This window comes from Drosophila innubila, chromosome X (genome assembly GCF_004354385.1).
Source record: "Drosophila innubila isolate TH190305 chromosome X, UK_Dinn_1.0, whole genome shotgun sequence".
Taxonomy (NCBI): Eukaryota; Metazoa; Arthropoda; class Insecta; order Diptera; family Drosophilidae; genus Drosophila; species Drosophila innubila.
In genome coordinates, this window is record NC_047626.1 from 37,069,477 (window position 1) to 37,086,413 (window position 16,937).

Sequence of the window (16,937 nt, forward strand, 5' to 3'; positions counted from 1 at the left end):
ATTTTTTGAAATGAGTACTTTAACATTACTACTCATTTTAGGCACAGAGTTGCTTTGAAAGTGCCCACACACGAGATGTTTGATGCACGTTTGTTGGGTATGCTCGGCTCGTTGAAATTCTTATGGTGTACAGGCAAGTTGGCGAGCGGCTCGATGTCTTGAGATATGTTAAATTTTCAGATAGCAGGAAATATAATACAAACAAAAATATTTAAATTTAATCGTAAGCGAATTAAATAAAATCTATATTGTAAACACAATAAATAGCTCTTTTGCACAACGAGCCGCTCGACGTCTGTGAACAAAAACGAGTCGAGCTAGTCGTGTGTGGGAAACTTATTCACCAAACCAATACTGGGTAGAGTTTGGTCCATTCGTTCTAAACAAATTTAAATGAGCGGGTCACTGAAATGTCATTTATGAACTTATTTTGTCATTTTACGGTTGGCCAAAATAAATTTAATTTTCTTCACATTTTAACTTTTTATAAACAATAAAATTAATATACTATACACATAGCTCCTTGATAGGATTAAATGTCATCTTTACTAAACCTAGGTACTCACTAAAACTTTTGAGGAGCGAAAAAAAAGTCGCAAATTAGTGTGACCAACGCAACACCAAAAAGTAAGCAAATGTTGAGTGGTCATATTGCGGCATCAGCTGTGGTTTGCTTACATATTTAAGTGCACCAAACTTGAAAAATAAATAAAAAGAATAGTTTTTAAGATATGGTGAAAGGATTGTTGGCATATTGCCCTAAGCTGAAAGAAAAAGAGAAGGAGGAACGCAGGCTACGCGCATATTGGGTTAATCTATAAAAATTGCATCGAAATGCTTTTTTCGTCCAAGTGATATAGGATGGTATACTTCTCTACTTCTTTTATTCACATTATCTTATCGTCTGATTTAAAGAAGTCCAAGCGTCTTCTTTTCTTTTTAAATTTTGTCATTAATTTATTCAATGTATTATCTCTTGTGTGCACAAAAAACAGCTGACATTTCTCTAATGGCTGTCCTTATATTGAACAAGACATATAAATGGTAAGTCGACTGAAAAAATATCAGCTGTTGCCTATAGTGCTGACAAGCGCCGCACCTTATCTGGCAACTCTTTTTTCATGCCTTTTGTGAGTACCGCACCAGCGGAACTGAAGCGAGATAATTTATCTTGCGTTCCGCCACTGTTTTTTTTATATGGAGTTTGGCACGGAGAACTGTGAACACATATGATGTGACATAAAATTCAAGTGGCACAAAAAATGTGTCACTGTCAATGTGAACACCGGTGTCATTCCGTGCCTCATATTTTTTGTGCCAGAGGCTGGCACGAATTTGACAGAAAATAGTTTGACAGCTGTTTTAGTAGAACCACTAAGCAAATAACCTATGGAGAAGTCATCCCATATCACCACATATAATTTGAATGAAAAACATCATATTATAAAATAAAATTATGTTCAGATTTTCTGCATTTATGTTTGTGGCTGATGTGGTGATATGGTTCCTCTTCTATTCTGATCCAAGAGCAAAAGTTTAATAATTTTTTATATTTCACCCAAGCTGTGTGAAAACTAAAAATTAAATAAATTTTAAATTATTTAACTGTTATTATTTATTATTCAAATATATTATATTTAATAAAATAAAGCTTAAAATCACTTTTTTTTTTTTGCTTAATGGCAGTAATATGGAACAGTGGCGTTTCCAACAACAAATAATAATAATACTAAAAAACAATATCAGAATATCTTGCGCAGTTTACAAGTTATATTAATTAATTTTATAAAACTGCTCAAATTCCCCATGGTGCTCAGCTAGCGCGCAAGCAGCGCGCGTCGAAAAGTCATACAAAATGAGAATATTCATCTCTCGCCCTCTTTGCACATACATGTATTCGGGCGCGCAGGCTCATCTCTATGGATGCGTGCATCTTACAATAAGTGTGTGCATATGTATGGGCTGCTGAGAGAATTGACAACATCTCTTTGTTTATAAGTTGCTTCCCTTTAAATCTTGTATGTAAGCTTAATACCCTGTAAAAAATTTTTTTAATGAAGAAATTTCAAGCGCAAATAAATATTTTAAATTATGAAAACAATACATCGCATATTTTTTATTATCTACATTTATAAAATTATTAGATTTACGAAAATTTTCTTTATAAAATATTAAAGAGAATTATTTTTTATAGCTAAAGGGTATTTCATAGCACGCATGTTTTGTGCTTCGCTTGCTGTGCCAGCAACGAGCTCGGCCAGCCAACTGAATCGAAACCAAAAATAATTTCCCTCAAACGACGCGTCCACCGAAAAATTACCCAGTGACGCCCCGTCATGCTTTTAGCTGAGACACTTTCAGTTGTATGGGATGACTTCTCTATAGGTTATTTGCTTAGTGGTAGAACCAGCTCAAATAAACGCTTTCTTCCGTGCCAAGCACATCGACCAAGTTGGTTCTTTTGGGACACTGTAGCACGACTAACTATGTTATTTTGGCAATTGTTATGTTTTGAAATGGATTTATTGTACATTTTATAATTTTAAAATTAATGTGATCTTGGTGATATTGGATGAATATATTTTAATTGCCAATGATAATTTAACCCACAAGAAGGAAGGGATGCTAGCGAAGATGTGTGAAAAGCTCACATATAGTCATTATTTGATAAATATGCATAAAATTAATTGTTGTTTGTTTTTATTCTTTTTGTGGAACTTGCGTATTGCGCACTTGCTTGTTCAATGTTCAATTTTTGTGAACTTTCTAAAGTCGTGGCGCTGTGTGACAAGTAGTGTTCACATTCACGGCAGTCATTTTGGCTTGGCACAGCGCTGTGAAGCACATTTTAAGTGACGACAATGTGAACACTTTGACTAGTGTCACGGGCTGTCAGAAATTGCCGCAGAATATGATGTCGCATTGTGCCCCTATGTAAACCCACCATTTCTTATAAAATAAAATATATGTTTCGGTCGTATACATATATATGTATATATATATTGCAGGTTAACGAATTTTAATTCGTATATAATACGTAAATTTTTACGTGTCGTTTCAATAAGTAAATTTCGATTTACATAATTAAATCCTAGTTACACTCGGAGCGAAACGTCCTCGGAAAAAAACTCCATATAAAAAAAGTGAAAAAAATGCATAACTATGCAATTACAGTCAAATAACAAACAAAATTTATTTAGGTAATTATCTATTATACGGTTCTCATCTCAAAAAAAAAAAAAACCACAAATAGGGGGTGATTTATGATGCATTTATCAGTAAAAATTAGATTGGGGACTCACTTGGTTTATTTTTAAAAAATCTTTGAAGTTTTCATACAAAATTAAATTTTGCATGGCTGTTTTGTGCATTTTGTCACTACTTTGTCCGTTTGTGGTTTTTTTTTTTTTTTTTGAGATGAGAACCGTATAATAGATATTTACCTTTATTTAGCGCCTTTCTTCATTTTATTTGGTTGCATTTGTTTTTGTCATTTTGTTTTGTTTATGAACAGTTGATTTGGTTAAACAGAACCACTAAGCAAATAACCTATAGAGAAGTCATCCCATAGAACTGAGTGTCTCAGCTAAGAGCATGACGAGGCGTCCACTGGAAAATTTTTCGGTGGACGTGTCGTCTGAGGGAAATTATTTTTGGTTTCGATTCAGTTGGTTGGCCCATGATGAAATTAGTTACGCTAGTTATGAAAGCAGCACGATGGGTGCGAAATGCGTGATAAATCGCCCTCTACTTGAGGTTTTTTTTTTTTGAGCCTTTCGGCGTCAAACAGACAATTACCGAAAATTGTTTTGTTACACACATACTTACGTGTATCCATTGCTATGTTGCCCCCCTTCTGACCCACAAGAGCTCTTCCGGTTAGGGAAGGCCATATCACTGTGGACGGCAGTTCGCGCTAGTGACGAAAGCAGCACGAAGGGTGCGAAGGCGATTAGAGATATATACAGCTAATATGGATAATTTGCCACGACTGTCCGATTAGATCGAGTTATATACCGATCGATAGGTTTAGTCCTAAATACCAAAATGGCATGCAACAAAATGGCGTTCAACAAATAATAACAAATGACATAAAACTTTTGCTAACTCACCTGGTTCATGACATCAGGGGGTGAAGGTGGGAGGGGCAAAATTTAAATGATTGCAGCTAGTGGGGCTGTTGGTGCCTTTTGGTAACTTTTTATTCAAAAAAATGGATCATCAAAATCTGATAACTGGTTCAAAAGATAATTAAATTTGAAATTTTTAGCGGACTTCTCAAAATGAAATGAAAAGTCAGTTTGTTCAAAAATGAACATGGTATTTAAGCAACTCTCGGAATGCGCTGCCAGATGTGCGGCAAACTACTTAAAAAGGTCACCAAGGCGTTCGATTACCACATGGGAAGCGATCCTGGCGCTCAGAAATAGATGGGCAAGGGCAACATAAACAAAACTGAATACATAATAGATAAGATATAGCTCCGTCACATAAGACTCATTAACTCAATGAGAAGAAAATAGTAAAGAATACTTTAACACAATAGTGATCTCTGTCCTTTAGTACATAAAATAACCTGTTAAACCCCATACAGATCAATAAACGATAACAGTTCTTAAACAAACGCGTGAGTGTTTTTACTTAGGGATTGGCAAGCGTGCTTACATTCTAGCTCTGACGTTGCGACTAACATCGCGACAAAGTTCAAGTACAGATTTGCATGCACAGTTTGTTTGTGTGTTTGTTTGTTTGTTTGTATCAAAGTGCTAAAAAAAGCTTCGATTTTCTGATGAGGATTTATTCCTCTTTGAAAATCTAGAAATGTTTGTTCTAGCGGGAAAACGCTAAATCTCGCAGTTTACAAGCCACAAAAGCGAAAATATTTAATTGAAAAGGTAAGTTTGAGGGCTTTTAGGCGTGCCTTTAAACTTTTTTTATAAAGTGCTGAGGTAAAATTTTACAGGTCAACAAATATTTTTTGCCTCACATTTCGGCTCAATTTGCATTTTGCAGAATTAAATTAGCAATTTATATTATTTAAGCAATTTCTATTTCTTCATTGGCCAAAACAGCTGATATGGTTAATGAAACCGAGCTCGAAAAGTAAAAACAAGTCCATATAGGCTGGAATTGGAAATAGCAAATAGTTAAACCAGGGGTGCTCAGTGCCTATGCACACGACGCAAATTTGTTTTTGTTGTGCATATAGCATATGGAAGTGTGTAAGCTTACATATTAGTAGGCTCCTAGTGCACATTGACAAATTACACAAACAATTTTTGAGTTTTCGTTTTCCGTCCCTTTTGATCCTTTCAAAACCAAAACAATTTTACGCATTCGCTCTCTTTGTATTACAAAGTTTGTAATCATTTTCTGTCATGCCGATGAGCTCAGCAACAACAATCCGAGTGTAATTGGTTGTTGCCTTACCGTCGTGTACACTGAAAAACGATGTATTTTATTCGCAATTTTTCATTTGTAATTTCATATTTTTCACATGAAGAAACATGTTACTAATTTTTTCAGTGTACACATTGAAACAAAAAAACGTTACATGTGTGCGTGTGATTTCTTTTATTTGGATTTGTGCGTGCACATCAGAGAACTGCAACGGGTAAGAGATGTTCGATCAGACTCGAACATTGACTCGTACTCGTTGTGATTTTTTCACTTTGCTCAAGCGATCGGAGCGGATCGTTCGAACTGAGCGTTTGATTCGAACGGTCAGTTCGAATCAAATCGTCCGCAATCATGCTGATTGTTTGTGAGCGTTCGTTTCGATCCAATCACGTTCGAGTAGCAATGATCGAAATGATTTTTGAGCGTTTGTGAGCGTTTGTGAGCGTTCGTTTCGATCGAGTCACGAGTCATGATCGAACTTGCTGGTTGATTTGATTTGATTCATACCCGTTTTGTTCAAACGATCGGATCAATCATCGAGTCATACTCGAGTTGACTCGTTCAGAAAATGTGCGAGGCAGAGCGCGCACGTGGCAGCGTTTGCGCTTGCAATGATATGTATTTATGCGCGTAAATATGTATATAAATGCAATAGTATTTATGCTTAAGACGTTTATTGTAAAATTTATTACATATGCGTATACATACATACATGCAATTACACATGCCCATAATAAAATAATACTGTTTTAATTTTTTTAAAGACTGGAAAAACTATCAAACTTTAAATTATTTAAAATAAATTATACTTTTATAATATTAATTAATTTAATTTTTTCATTTTACTTTTAATTTAAAATTTAAATTTTTAACAGACATTTTTCATCATTTTATTTTAAATTTTATAAACTATTCTAAGTTGACATTAAATAAATAAAAAAATATTTAAAACTAAATAAATAATAAATAAATAAATTATAAATAATAGTTTTAATAAAATGTGTGTAAATAATTGCGTTCATATAAATATGCATTTACATAAATATAATATAATTACATAAATATAAATGTATGTACATATATGCGCATATTTACTTAGAAGAAGAAGCAGGAAAAAAAATACAAAATCAACAGTGTCGTTTTCGATCATACTCGAACAATCACAATCAAATCAAATCAGTCAGCAAGTTCGATCATGACTCGTGACTCGGTCGAAACGAACGCTCACAAACGCTCAAAAATCATTTCGATCATTGCTACTGAACGTGATTGATCGAAACGAACGCTCACAAACGATCACGATCCATGACGATCGCTGCTACTCGAACGTGATCGGATCGAAACGAACGCTCACAAGCAATCACAATCAAATCAGATCGTATGACTCGAACGCTACTCGACCCGAATTGTTCGAAAGCAAAAAAAATCATACCCGCGACTTGATCGTAAACAAAGAGACCCGTGACTCGATCGAACCCGTTGCGACCGAGTCTCTGAGTTGATTTGATCGAACTTGTCGCTCTGGTGCTCAATCATACTCGAACATACCCGTTGCAGTTCTCTGGTGCACATCCAAAAGGCATCTTTGAGCACCCCTGAGTTAAACGTTCGTTTTTGTTTCGTTTTTACGGTAATTATCTATTATACGGTTCTCATCTCAAAAAAAAAAAAAAAAACCACAAATAGGGGGTGATTTATGATGAATTTATCAGTAAAAAATTAGATTGGGACTCACTTGGTTTATTTTAAAAAATCTTTGAAGTTTTCATACAAAATTAAATTTTGCATGGCTGTTTTGTGCATTTTGTCACTACTTTGTCCGTTTACCAACACTACTTTTGTAACTAAATCAGGTTAAGTTACTAATTTTGACGCGCACGATTTATAACCGTTTACCAACACTACTTCGAACTGGTGTTTAAATGTTGCCGTAACTTTAAATTAATAAAATATTTAATTAGTTAACCGCATATTTCATTTTAAAATATACCATCTGCAGCTTCTGCGTCATCATCGTTTTCCCATGAGGATGTGAAATATATGGGCCGTAACCAAAAATTTCTTTAAAAAAAATCGCGCGATTTTTTAAAAAAAAATTTTTGCCTGAGGCGCTTTTTTCTCACCTTATCAACTCAGCCCATCTAAATGGACATATTCATCTATGACCACCTCTTTGGAAGGGTTGTAAAGCCTTCCAATGGCCATAAACCCCTCATGGATCCTATCCGTGACATGTTTAAACTTCAACTTTTCACTGAGTATTACATTGTAACTCCGCAAGAAGTCTAACAACTCACTTTTAATGAGTCTAAGAAACTGTCTCGCAGTAACATCACAACCTGTGCACGACATTTTATAAAAATTAAAGCTTTCTGCACGATTCCGTTATATATAGTGTTGGAAAACGGCTAGAAATCGGGCGAGTCAAAATTAGGTACTTACCCAAATTCGCTTACAAAAGTAGTGTTGGTAAACGGGCAAAGTAGTGACAAATTGCACAATACAACCATGCAAAATTTAATTTTGTATGAAAATTTCAAAGATTTTTAAAATAAACCAAGTGAGTCCCCAATCTAATTTTACTGATAAATTCATCATAAATCACCCTATTTGTGGTTTTTTTTTTTTTTTTGAGATGAGAACCGTATAATAGATATTTACCTTTATTTTATAATTAAGTATTGGTTAAATAAGGTTAAGTTATTCATTTCATAATTGAAAAAAAAAATCTAAAAGCAGTCTGTCGATGGTCTTGTCGGTTTGAGCGGAAAAAATATGGCCGTTCGCTTGCATCACAATCGTACTCTACTTTTGGCGATAACCATTGCTGTTTTTCGCTTCTAAAGTGTTTTTTTTTTTTGTGTTGGTGATCACTTATACAACTATAATAATATGCAATTTATTTAAATTTAAGTAACTTTTATAAAATATATCAATACATAAGCAATTTTACGTGAACAATTGCTTGAGTTGACCGTTTCTATGTAATTTGTAAAAAATCCTTTCACAGGTTTTTTTTTAAGTTAGATGTCTTAAAATGTGTTTATTTACATATGTACATATGTAAACAAAAAGAATTTTTGGGAGACTGATTTGTATAAATTGAGCATTCACCAAAATACTGACCATATGCATCTTTTTCCTTTTTATTCAACCAAATTGGAAAATGATTTGAATTTTCAAATCTTTATCTGATTTCAGATGAACAGCTCGTTTCCAGTGCTTGCTAAGCCGGCTAAGTCGTTTCATGCCATTTCCTTGAAGGCAACAAGTCCTTTTGCTATTTTTGTAAGGAACTCAGCTTGCTTCAGCTGCTCTGCGATCGTAAAGCTTGAGTCGAAAATTTTCTATGCAAGAACCCACTTGTATAATATGTTTGCATTAGTGGCATTCATGTTCACGAAATTACGGAAATGTCACTCATCATATAGTAGAATAGCTTAATGTTTCTGCTCTTCGTCCTTGGATTGTAACTGCCCATAAGACCGTCCATCAAAGGGACTCCTTCCAATGTGATTATTGTATTCCCCATTTATTTGGAGGTAACTAATTTTGTAATGTACAATTCCTGCTGCATAATTATTTTTGCACAGAAATGTAAAATTTCATAATCATTTTTATTGTAGGTAATATAAAATTTCAATTTAAGCTAGATAAACAATTATTATATTTTATCGGGAGCCCCCTAATGCTTTTGTATGCATTTATCTTTAAAACTCCCTGGAGTGCATATTCTCACACACACAAAGAAAGCAACTGCAAGTGCAGCGAACAAGTGGGAAGCATAAATGGCATTTGTTCACAGCTATGCAAAGGGAAGGGTACCGCTATAGATAAAGATAAGCGCAGTTTAGCATAGCTTTGCACAGCAACAAAGCGAGTTTCGAAATAAAGACGTCTCAGTGCCAAATTTTTTTGGATAAAACATAAAAGTGCCCTCAGAGGTTATACAAATTTTTATATATTTTATAATATATTATATAAATATAAATATATATTAATGTGGGTGTCGGTGGGCTTAAAATTCCAAGGTATGTTAGTGCAGGGATTGTGTTCTATTTCTTTATGCTAATTATTAAATTCTCTTTAAAATTTATACCGACTGGCCAAGTAAGCCTTAGAATATTCTAAGTGCCAGACTGGCAGAGCGGAAGATCTGCTTGGATCTCACCATCAGCTGGATACATTACATCGTCTCAAAGTCAGCATCACTTGACATCAAATTATTTGGCATTTGGCTTTGTTGACTTTTCACACTCATAAAAACCGAACTCTTCATGCACCCCACGTTGAAGTTGCCAATGCAACTGATGCAGCATTATAACAGCGTCTTCAACTCATCAGCAGCAAAGATCGTGCCCTTAAACAATTGTGATTAAATAAGATATATATACAAGTATAAATACATAATATATATACATATATAGTGCATCAAACACATCGACGCATCAAATCAGCTGTGAAGTGGCAGAAATATTGTTGTTATATTTGTAGGCCTGTATAAACGCACATACATACGTTCTTATACACTGGCGCTATCAGTTTTGTTTTGATCCGCTCTTCGTTACCGGCTTGCTTATAACCATCGAAAATCCGACAATTGTGCTTAAACATATATAAATATGATGGCATCACCATATTGAAATTGTAGATACGGCTCTGGAAAACATAAAAAAATAATAATATTCAAATTTGCATACAATTGTTAAGTGCTATGTGTGTACATATGTATATTCTAACATGTCATGTTAACTTTCTGTTAATGCCGCAGGCGCTTGCATAAAGTGAAGTTATTTTTGATATATGTACATATTTATACACATAATGCACATATATTGTTAGGGTTTAAATTTTGCATTAACAGGGAAAAGTGAAGGAGCTGATTATTATGCGATCGAATGTTCGAGTGTAAAAAACATATGTATGTATGCCATGATTTTATACTTTCAAACAGCTGCAGTTACCTACGTCACCATTGGGCACAACGATCTTCGTAAGAGTTAACAGCGGAGTGAGTAACAAAAAAAAAAAAAAAACAAAAAAAAATATAACAATTTTAAATTGATATTTGTTTTGCATATATGCTTTGTTTACATTTGTACGTACATACATACGTTTAAATATGCATACATTTTTTTGCATTGCATACTTTTTGGCATGCCACATAAATATGTTGAATACATAACCCTTCAGTAATGGGCACTAGTTCGAAACTGGTGAAATAAGTACTTACTAGGGAGCCACCTCTACTTACTTTGCTAACCCTAAGCAATGCGTTTCATCATTTCGTTTTTTGTATGAAATGTCCGCAAAAAGGGTCAATCGCCACCACATCGTTTACCACGAACTAGTGAAATGAGTACCCATGAGGGTATTTTACATGGGTACCCATGAAAAGGCTTACATGGGCACCCCTGAAGTACTTACATGGGTACCCATGAAAAGGGTACCCATGCTAGGTGGTGATATGGGAACCCATGAGAAGGGTACTTATGGGTACCCAAGGGTGCTGAAATAGGTCCCCAAAAGTAAAAATTTAAATAATTTATAATTCAATTTTTTTATTATCTAAAATTCCATTTATTTTCTTCAATATCCAATAGCTAAAATAAATAAAACTACTAATTATTTTAATATATATATATTCTTGTTATTATTTATACGTTGTTGTTGTTTTCATGTTCAATTTTGTTTTTGTTGCAACTGGAGTTCTTAAAATAGCGTTTTTTTTGCAGCTGCAAGGCCTTTCGTAGATTGTCCTCAGCTGATCCAGTCCTTCTACCAAATTGATTGCATCTGGGAAAAAAATAAAAGAAATTCCATTAGTCTTTAATGAATCGACAAATCAATTAAAAATTAGTTTATGCTAAAAAATTAATTTGTACATGCCCAACTACTATTACAATGAATTTAATAAAACCTACCAAGCAAAACTCCATAAAAACTGCTTTCGTTTTTCAAGGCAGCTTTGCCTTGGACGCCATCAACATTATAGGCCAAGACAACAGTATTTGACAACACATTTTTTAGGTTTTTCATAATTCCACCATGCATAATGTGGATCTTAATTGCATCAATCTGTAAAAAATAAATAAGAATTAAACTTACAGGAAACTGTAACTTTTAACTGAATCCATACTAACATAAAGCTCTCGGTTTGTGTCGTTAATTTCCATGCTCATCTGATTTAGATCCTTTACACTCTGAATCGGAAATTTTCTGGCCACTGTTTGTCCTTGTCCTTGCTGCTTTGTCATTCCTTTGATAGTGGCGGTTTGCTCCGAGGCAGCTTCCACAAGGACCTCGATTTTAGCCTGCGTCGCATTTTGATCAGCTAAATATAAATATATGTATATAGAATATATGTAAATATATAAATGTATGCATATTTAAATAAGGTATTAATAATCATACTTATACCTCTTAAAGATTGAATTTCGTCTACAAGAACTTTCGTTTCAGCTGAAAGTAAAAAAAAATATTTTTTTTAGTTTTGATTAATTTATATAATTTATCGTAGCACACTTACCTTTGTTGTTAATTTATATAAGTCACTTTTGTTTTATTTTTTTTAATTAAATTTACACTTTATTCGTATTTGCTGCACTCCAACACTTCTGCTGCACTCCAACAACTTCAATGCTCTCACAAAATTGGTCAACCGGCAAACGCAACAGCGTTCGATCATTGCAAAAGAGCAGAAAGCAAAACGAAAACAAACGAATTAGCATCACAATTGTTTTTGTAAATTCATAAACAAACAGCGACAGAAAGCATAATCGAAGTTATGTTTTTTTCGGTCATCTATGTCTTATTCGCAAATTAACAAAAACAAATGTGATGCTAATCCGTTACGTTTCGTTTTCGCTTTCGAGCGCACATATTTTTTACTCGGTGGTTCGGCGTTCGCTTACCATAGGGTCAGTAAAGTAAGTACCCATGCACTCGGTGGTTCGGCGTTCGCTTACCATAGGGTCAGTAAAGTAAGTACCCATGCACTCGGTGGTTCGGCGTTCGCTTACCATAGGGTCAGTAAAGGCACCATGCACTCGGTGGTTCGGCGTTCTGCTTACCATAGGTCAGTAAAGTAAGTACCCATGTGGGAAGTAGTGGGGTAGGTAGTTCAAGCATGGCCAATCGCCACCTCCATTACTGCAGGGAATTTAAACACTCGTCAGTATATATGTTGTTAATTTCATCACTTTTCACTTTTACTTTAGCAATACTTACTATACTATACTATTACTTGATTTACTATGAATTTGAAAACTGTTGTTTATATGATTAAATTATGCACTGTCTGAATTTGAAAATGAGTTTCTAAATATTTTAATTTTTCCTAGAAGGTAAGGGTAGGGCAAATAGAGCTGTAACTGACTTAGGAGGTTTCTTAATTATGTTTTGTTGCGCTAACAGAAAATCAAAGGTTGGAAGGCTATAGAAGCGCTGCTACAAGTCCATCATCGTAGCATAAAAATATGTAATTAATGCTTCCTCTTTCTCTTTAGCTATCCTCTTATGCTAGATTCAGGTGTTTGGTTTGATTTTTTACAAAAGGCATTTAGGACTCGTTTAAAATTAAATGCAGTAGGTGTCGCGGCGCTGAGTCCAAAGAACCCCAAAGGCTGTTTGCTAGCTGCTGCCAGCGAGTCCACCCGGATATTTTAGCTTGTCGGAATTTTGACTTTTGAGACCTCTCAAAAACTATCAACTGCAGCTATAAATATTTTTATATTTTCGGATCAACAATTTCAAGTAGTTCGAATTTTCTTCTACAACAAAATTTCATTGAGAACTTTATTTGCATCGAGTGCGTAGTTGGAATTGCGAAGTTTGATTTTTCCAAGCATATCGACCACTATGATCGTTCTTATATAGATTTTGATAGATTTTCTCTCTCTATAATATAAAGTAGATTCCAACTACAAATCGAATGGTGTGTCTGTTACGTATTATCGGCTATTAGGAACATGACTTTAGCTAAAGAGTTCAAATGTCATCCAATAGATCGATTTTATAGCAACAAAGTCTTGCTTGAAACATTTGTAAAAATTGTTTTTTATATCGTTTGTATTGTTATCGCTTGAAATAAGCGCGAACTAGTTCAATTGGCCTTGTCTGACGGAATATTATCATATAGATGCATATTTTTTGAGTAACCTCAGCACGAGTTTCAACGGCTTCTAGTTTGTATACAGCTGGATTTTGACCGATAACGATTCCCTTTAAATTTTCAGTCTATCTTTGAAAGAAAGTGCTATGACTTACTCATGGAGATTTTGACACCAAGCCTGGAAATGCGTATATTTTGATATAAGATCAATTTATCGACTATGTAAGGGTTAATTTTTCACTGGTGATAAGTTGGCATAATATTTCGAATTTCTGAGGATAAGAAGATGCAATACGCAAGTTTTGTATTAAGGACTTAGTACTCCCTTTTGCATAGTATTATTTACATATTTATTGTTCTCTATTTGCCTTGACTTACAGGGTAGGAAATAATTTATTTATGATAATATCTAAAATTTAAATTAATTTTATTTGGTGGAATATATATATTCATCTAAATTTCAAAATGTTTACCATGCGTAGTAATGAGAACGTTAATACTTCCGCTGCGGGAGAATCTCAGATTAAGCCTAATAACAAGTGTCCGATTTGTAAAGAGCCAATGCAAGAATCGCAGGGAACGGTTATAACTAAATGCGTTCACACTTTTCATTCTGCATGTATTATGCAATATCTTCGCTCAAAGAATGAATGTTATATATGTTAAGCTACTGGTCGGACAGCCACCTGCAAACAAAGTTGCTACGGGAACAGTTCCGAAGGTACACGGACATAATACCCGGTATGGAAGCAAGCCACGTCCGGACACGTCCTAAGAAAGGGATGCTCAAGATGATGAAGATGGTGCAAGCCTCGATTATCAGGCGGGTGCTGCTAACAGTGCCGTGAATCAGTCACGAAAAGGGCGAGGAGGCAAGTCTCAAAATCAGAGAGCACCACGAGGTTATAAGGCTCAAGAAAATTTTTCGTCAGGTTCTCGTAGAAACTCAGGGCAGAATCAAGTCGATTATGACATGATTTTTGCAAGAATGAGCCAACTTATTGATGATAACTTTTCCGCAATGTCCGTAAATAGGCAGACGCAAAGTTTTGGAACACAGAGAGCTTCGCAGGCGTCAACTAATCATAAAAATCAGACTGCTAGGACAGATAAAGCGACCCAGATCATTCAAAGTTGGAATGTAAAGCTTGATTGTTCGGCTAAGGAGCCCACTGTGCAAGAATTATTGTATGGAGTGCGTTCTCTGTCAGCTGACAGTCTTCAGAATGACTTTTCACTTCTATGTAAGAACTTGCATGTCATTCTTGTTGGTAAGGTTCGTGAATAGTACTGGAGATTTAGAAAGGAAAATCCTGTCGTTGAGTGGGAGGAGTTTTGTGAAGAGCTTAAAAGCCAATATCATGATAATATGGATGGTGACAGCATTCTTGAAGATATCCGTGCTAGAAAGCAACGAAATGGCGAATTGTTTGATGCTTTCTACGAGAATATAATTACCTTAGTTTCTCGTTTGTCAGTACCTATGGATGAGCATAGGTTAATACAGCAGCTGAAGAGGAATCTTGTTTCAGAGGTGAGACATGCTCTGTTATACGAGACTGTTCACACAGTTGCCCATTTGCGTCAACTGGTTGAGTGAAAATTTTTTGGGAGAAGACGAGACGGAGTGCGGTTCCAAAGCCATTTAAACGGGTTGTATCAGCGGTAGATACTCCTGCTGTCGCTTGTGATATTGAGTCGGCAACTAGCGAGCTAGATGTCAGTGCTGTGCAGCATAATGGTAAGAAGTTCACATGCTGGAACTGTGATCAAGAAGGGCATGCATGGGATATGTGCTTACATGATCGAAACATTTTTTGTTATGGTTGTGGAGCCAAGGGCGTTAATAAGCCGCAGTGCGAAGTTTGCATGAAACAATCGGAAAACTATCGGAAGGGACCATCCACCAACAACAGTCGGATGGCCCCAAAGAAAATATAATAAGTTGTGAGGAGTTTTCATTTGTAGGTTTGCCAGCTCAAGTACATAGCATGATAATGAGTTGTGCCTTGAAGCTACAAATACTGAAGTCGAATTTGGTTCATCTCCAGATAATCCCAAATTGTATCCAATTCGTCCTTATCATGAAAGTTTTGCGAACTACATGGAAGTTAGAGCTAGAATCTTTGATGACGCCATAGCAAGCTGTAGGCTTACGCCTAAGCGAGCAGCTGTGCGCATGCGCAATTTTTCGCGCAAGGCTCTTTCTAGCCGGAATTTATTAATATCAACGATTGCGAATAACGAGACAGATGGTCGCTTATATGCTCCAATTTCTTTTTTTGGTTTTTTCTGAATTAGGTTTGCTTGATACCGGAGCAAATATAAGTTGCATCGGTTCAGAACTTTCAAAAACAGATTGGAAAATTTACCCTGCTTTTCGCAAAATCGTATCGAGTGTCAAAACAGCTGATGGCAAGAGTCACAGTGTAATCGGTTCGATTTGTACAAATGTCTCGTACAAAAATCATTTAAAGCCCATTAACTTTTATATTATACCATCGATTGTCAAAAACGTCATACTTGGTATTGATTTTTGGAGAACTTTTGAGTTAGCGCCTGGTGTGATGTCTTGGGTCACCATAGATTAATCTGCTTCTGACGACAATCCAAGTACTAGTTCTGAAGGGAAATATCCTTTGACAGCAGAGCAAAACCGACGCCTGGAGGCAGTAATAAGTTCCCTAGTTTTGAACACCAAGGACTTGGTAGGACCCCTCTATTAAAACATGACATCGACATAGCCATGGCTGTCCCAGTCAAACAACGTTTTTATCCTGTTTCGCTGGCAGTCGAATGACTCCTCTTTAAGGAAATAAATAGAATGCTTGATTTGGGGGTTATAAAGCGTTCAAGCAGTGCGTGGTGCTCGGCCATGCGTCGCGTTGTGAAACCCGGAAAGGTGAGCTTGTGCCTTGATGCCAGGAAAATTAGAGAGTGTTCCAAAAAGGACGCGTATCCTCTCCCCAGTATTGATGGTATTTTTGCTAGGCTACCGAAAGCGAGTATAATCAACAAGATGGACTTGAAAGACATTACAGCATTCACAGTACCTGGTCGTCCACTCTACCAGTTCACTGTAGTGCCATTTGGCCTGTGTAACGCTCCGCAGACTATGTGTCGCTTAATGGATTAGTTAATTCCAGCCGAGCTAACGTTTTGCGTCTTTGTGTATCTTGATGATTTATGCGCTGTGTCGGAAGATTTTGAATCCCATTTGTCAGTACTTGTTCGTTTATCAGAACAGTTTCGTAGGGCCAATTTAACATTGAAAGTTAGAAAAGGAAAGTTCTGCGTTACTGAAGTTCAGTATCTTGGATACGTCATCGCACAAGGCGGGATTAAGACAGATCCACAGAAGGTAGTCAATTTTGAAAGTGGCCGGTTCCGAAATCAATAAAACAAGTCAGAAGATTTCTTGGTT

At 35.6% G+C, this 16,937-nt stretch overlaps 1 protein-coding gene across 1 annotated transcript; it reads right to left on the reverse strand.

Annotated features, from left to right (window-relative positions):
- Nucleotides 1–10,855: 10,855 nt before the first annotated feature.
- On the reverse strand, nucleotides 10,856–11,857 carry LOC117794017. The gene is made up of 5 exons (XM_034634479.1): nucleotides 11,821–11,857; nucleotides 11,544–11,734; nucleotides 11,325–11,478; nucleotides 11,105–11,196; nucleotides 10,856–10,909 (listed from the first exon to the last, which is right to left on the reverse strand). The coding sequence occupies exons 2-5, from the start codon at nucleotides 11,655–11,657 to the stop codon at nucleotides 10,856–10,858; spliced, it is 414 nt and encodes a 137-aa protein (XP_034490370.1). The 5' UTR covers nucleotides 11,658–11,734; nucleotides 11,821–11,857.
- Between the last annotated feature and the right edge of the window lie 5,080 nt (nucleotides 11,858–16,937).

What these genes read in the sequence shown, in the direction of transcription:
- LOC117794017 (XM_034634479.1), bottom strand. Translation starts at nt 11,657, where the DNA reads ATGACAAAGCAGCAAGGACAAGGACAAACAGTGGCCAGAAAATTTCCG. An exon ending in TTTTTATGGAGTTTTGCTTG is followed by an intron (nt 11,197 to 11,324) that starts GTAGGTTTTATT and finishes TTTTTTTCCCAG; the next exon opens with ATGCAATCAATTTGGTAGAA. An exon ending in ACGCTATTTTAAGAACTCCA is followed by an intron (nt 10,910 to 11,104) that starts GTTGCAACAAAA and finishes GACCTATTTCAG; the next exon opens with CACCCTTGGGTACCCATAAG.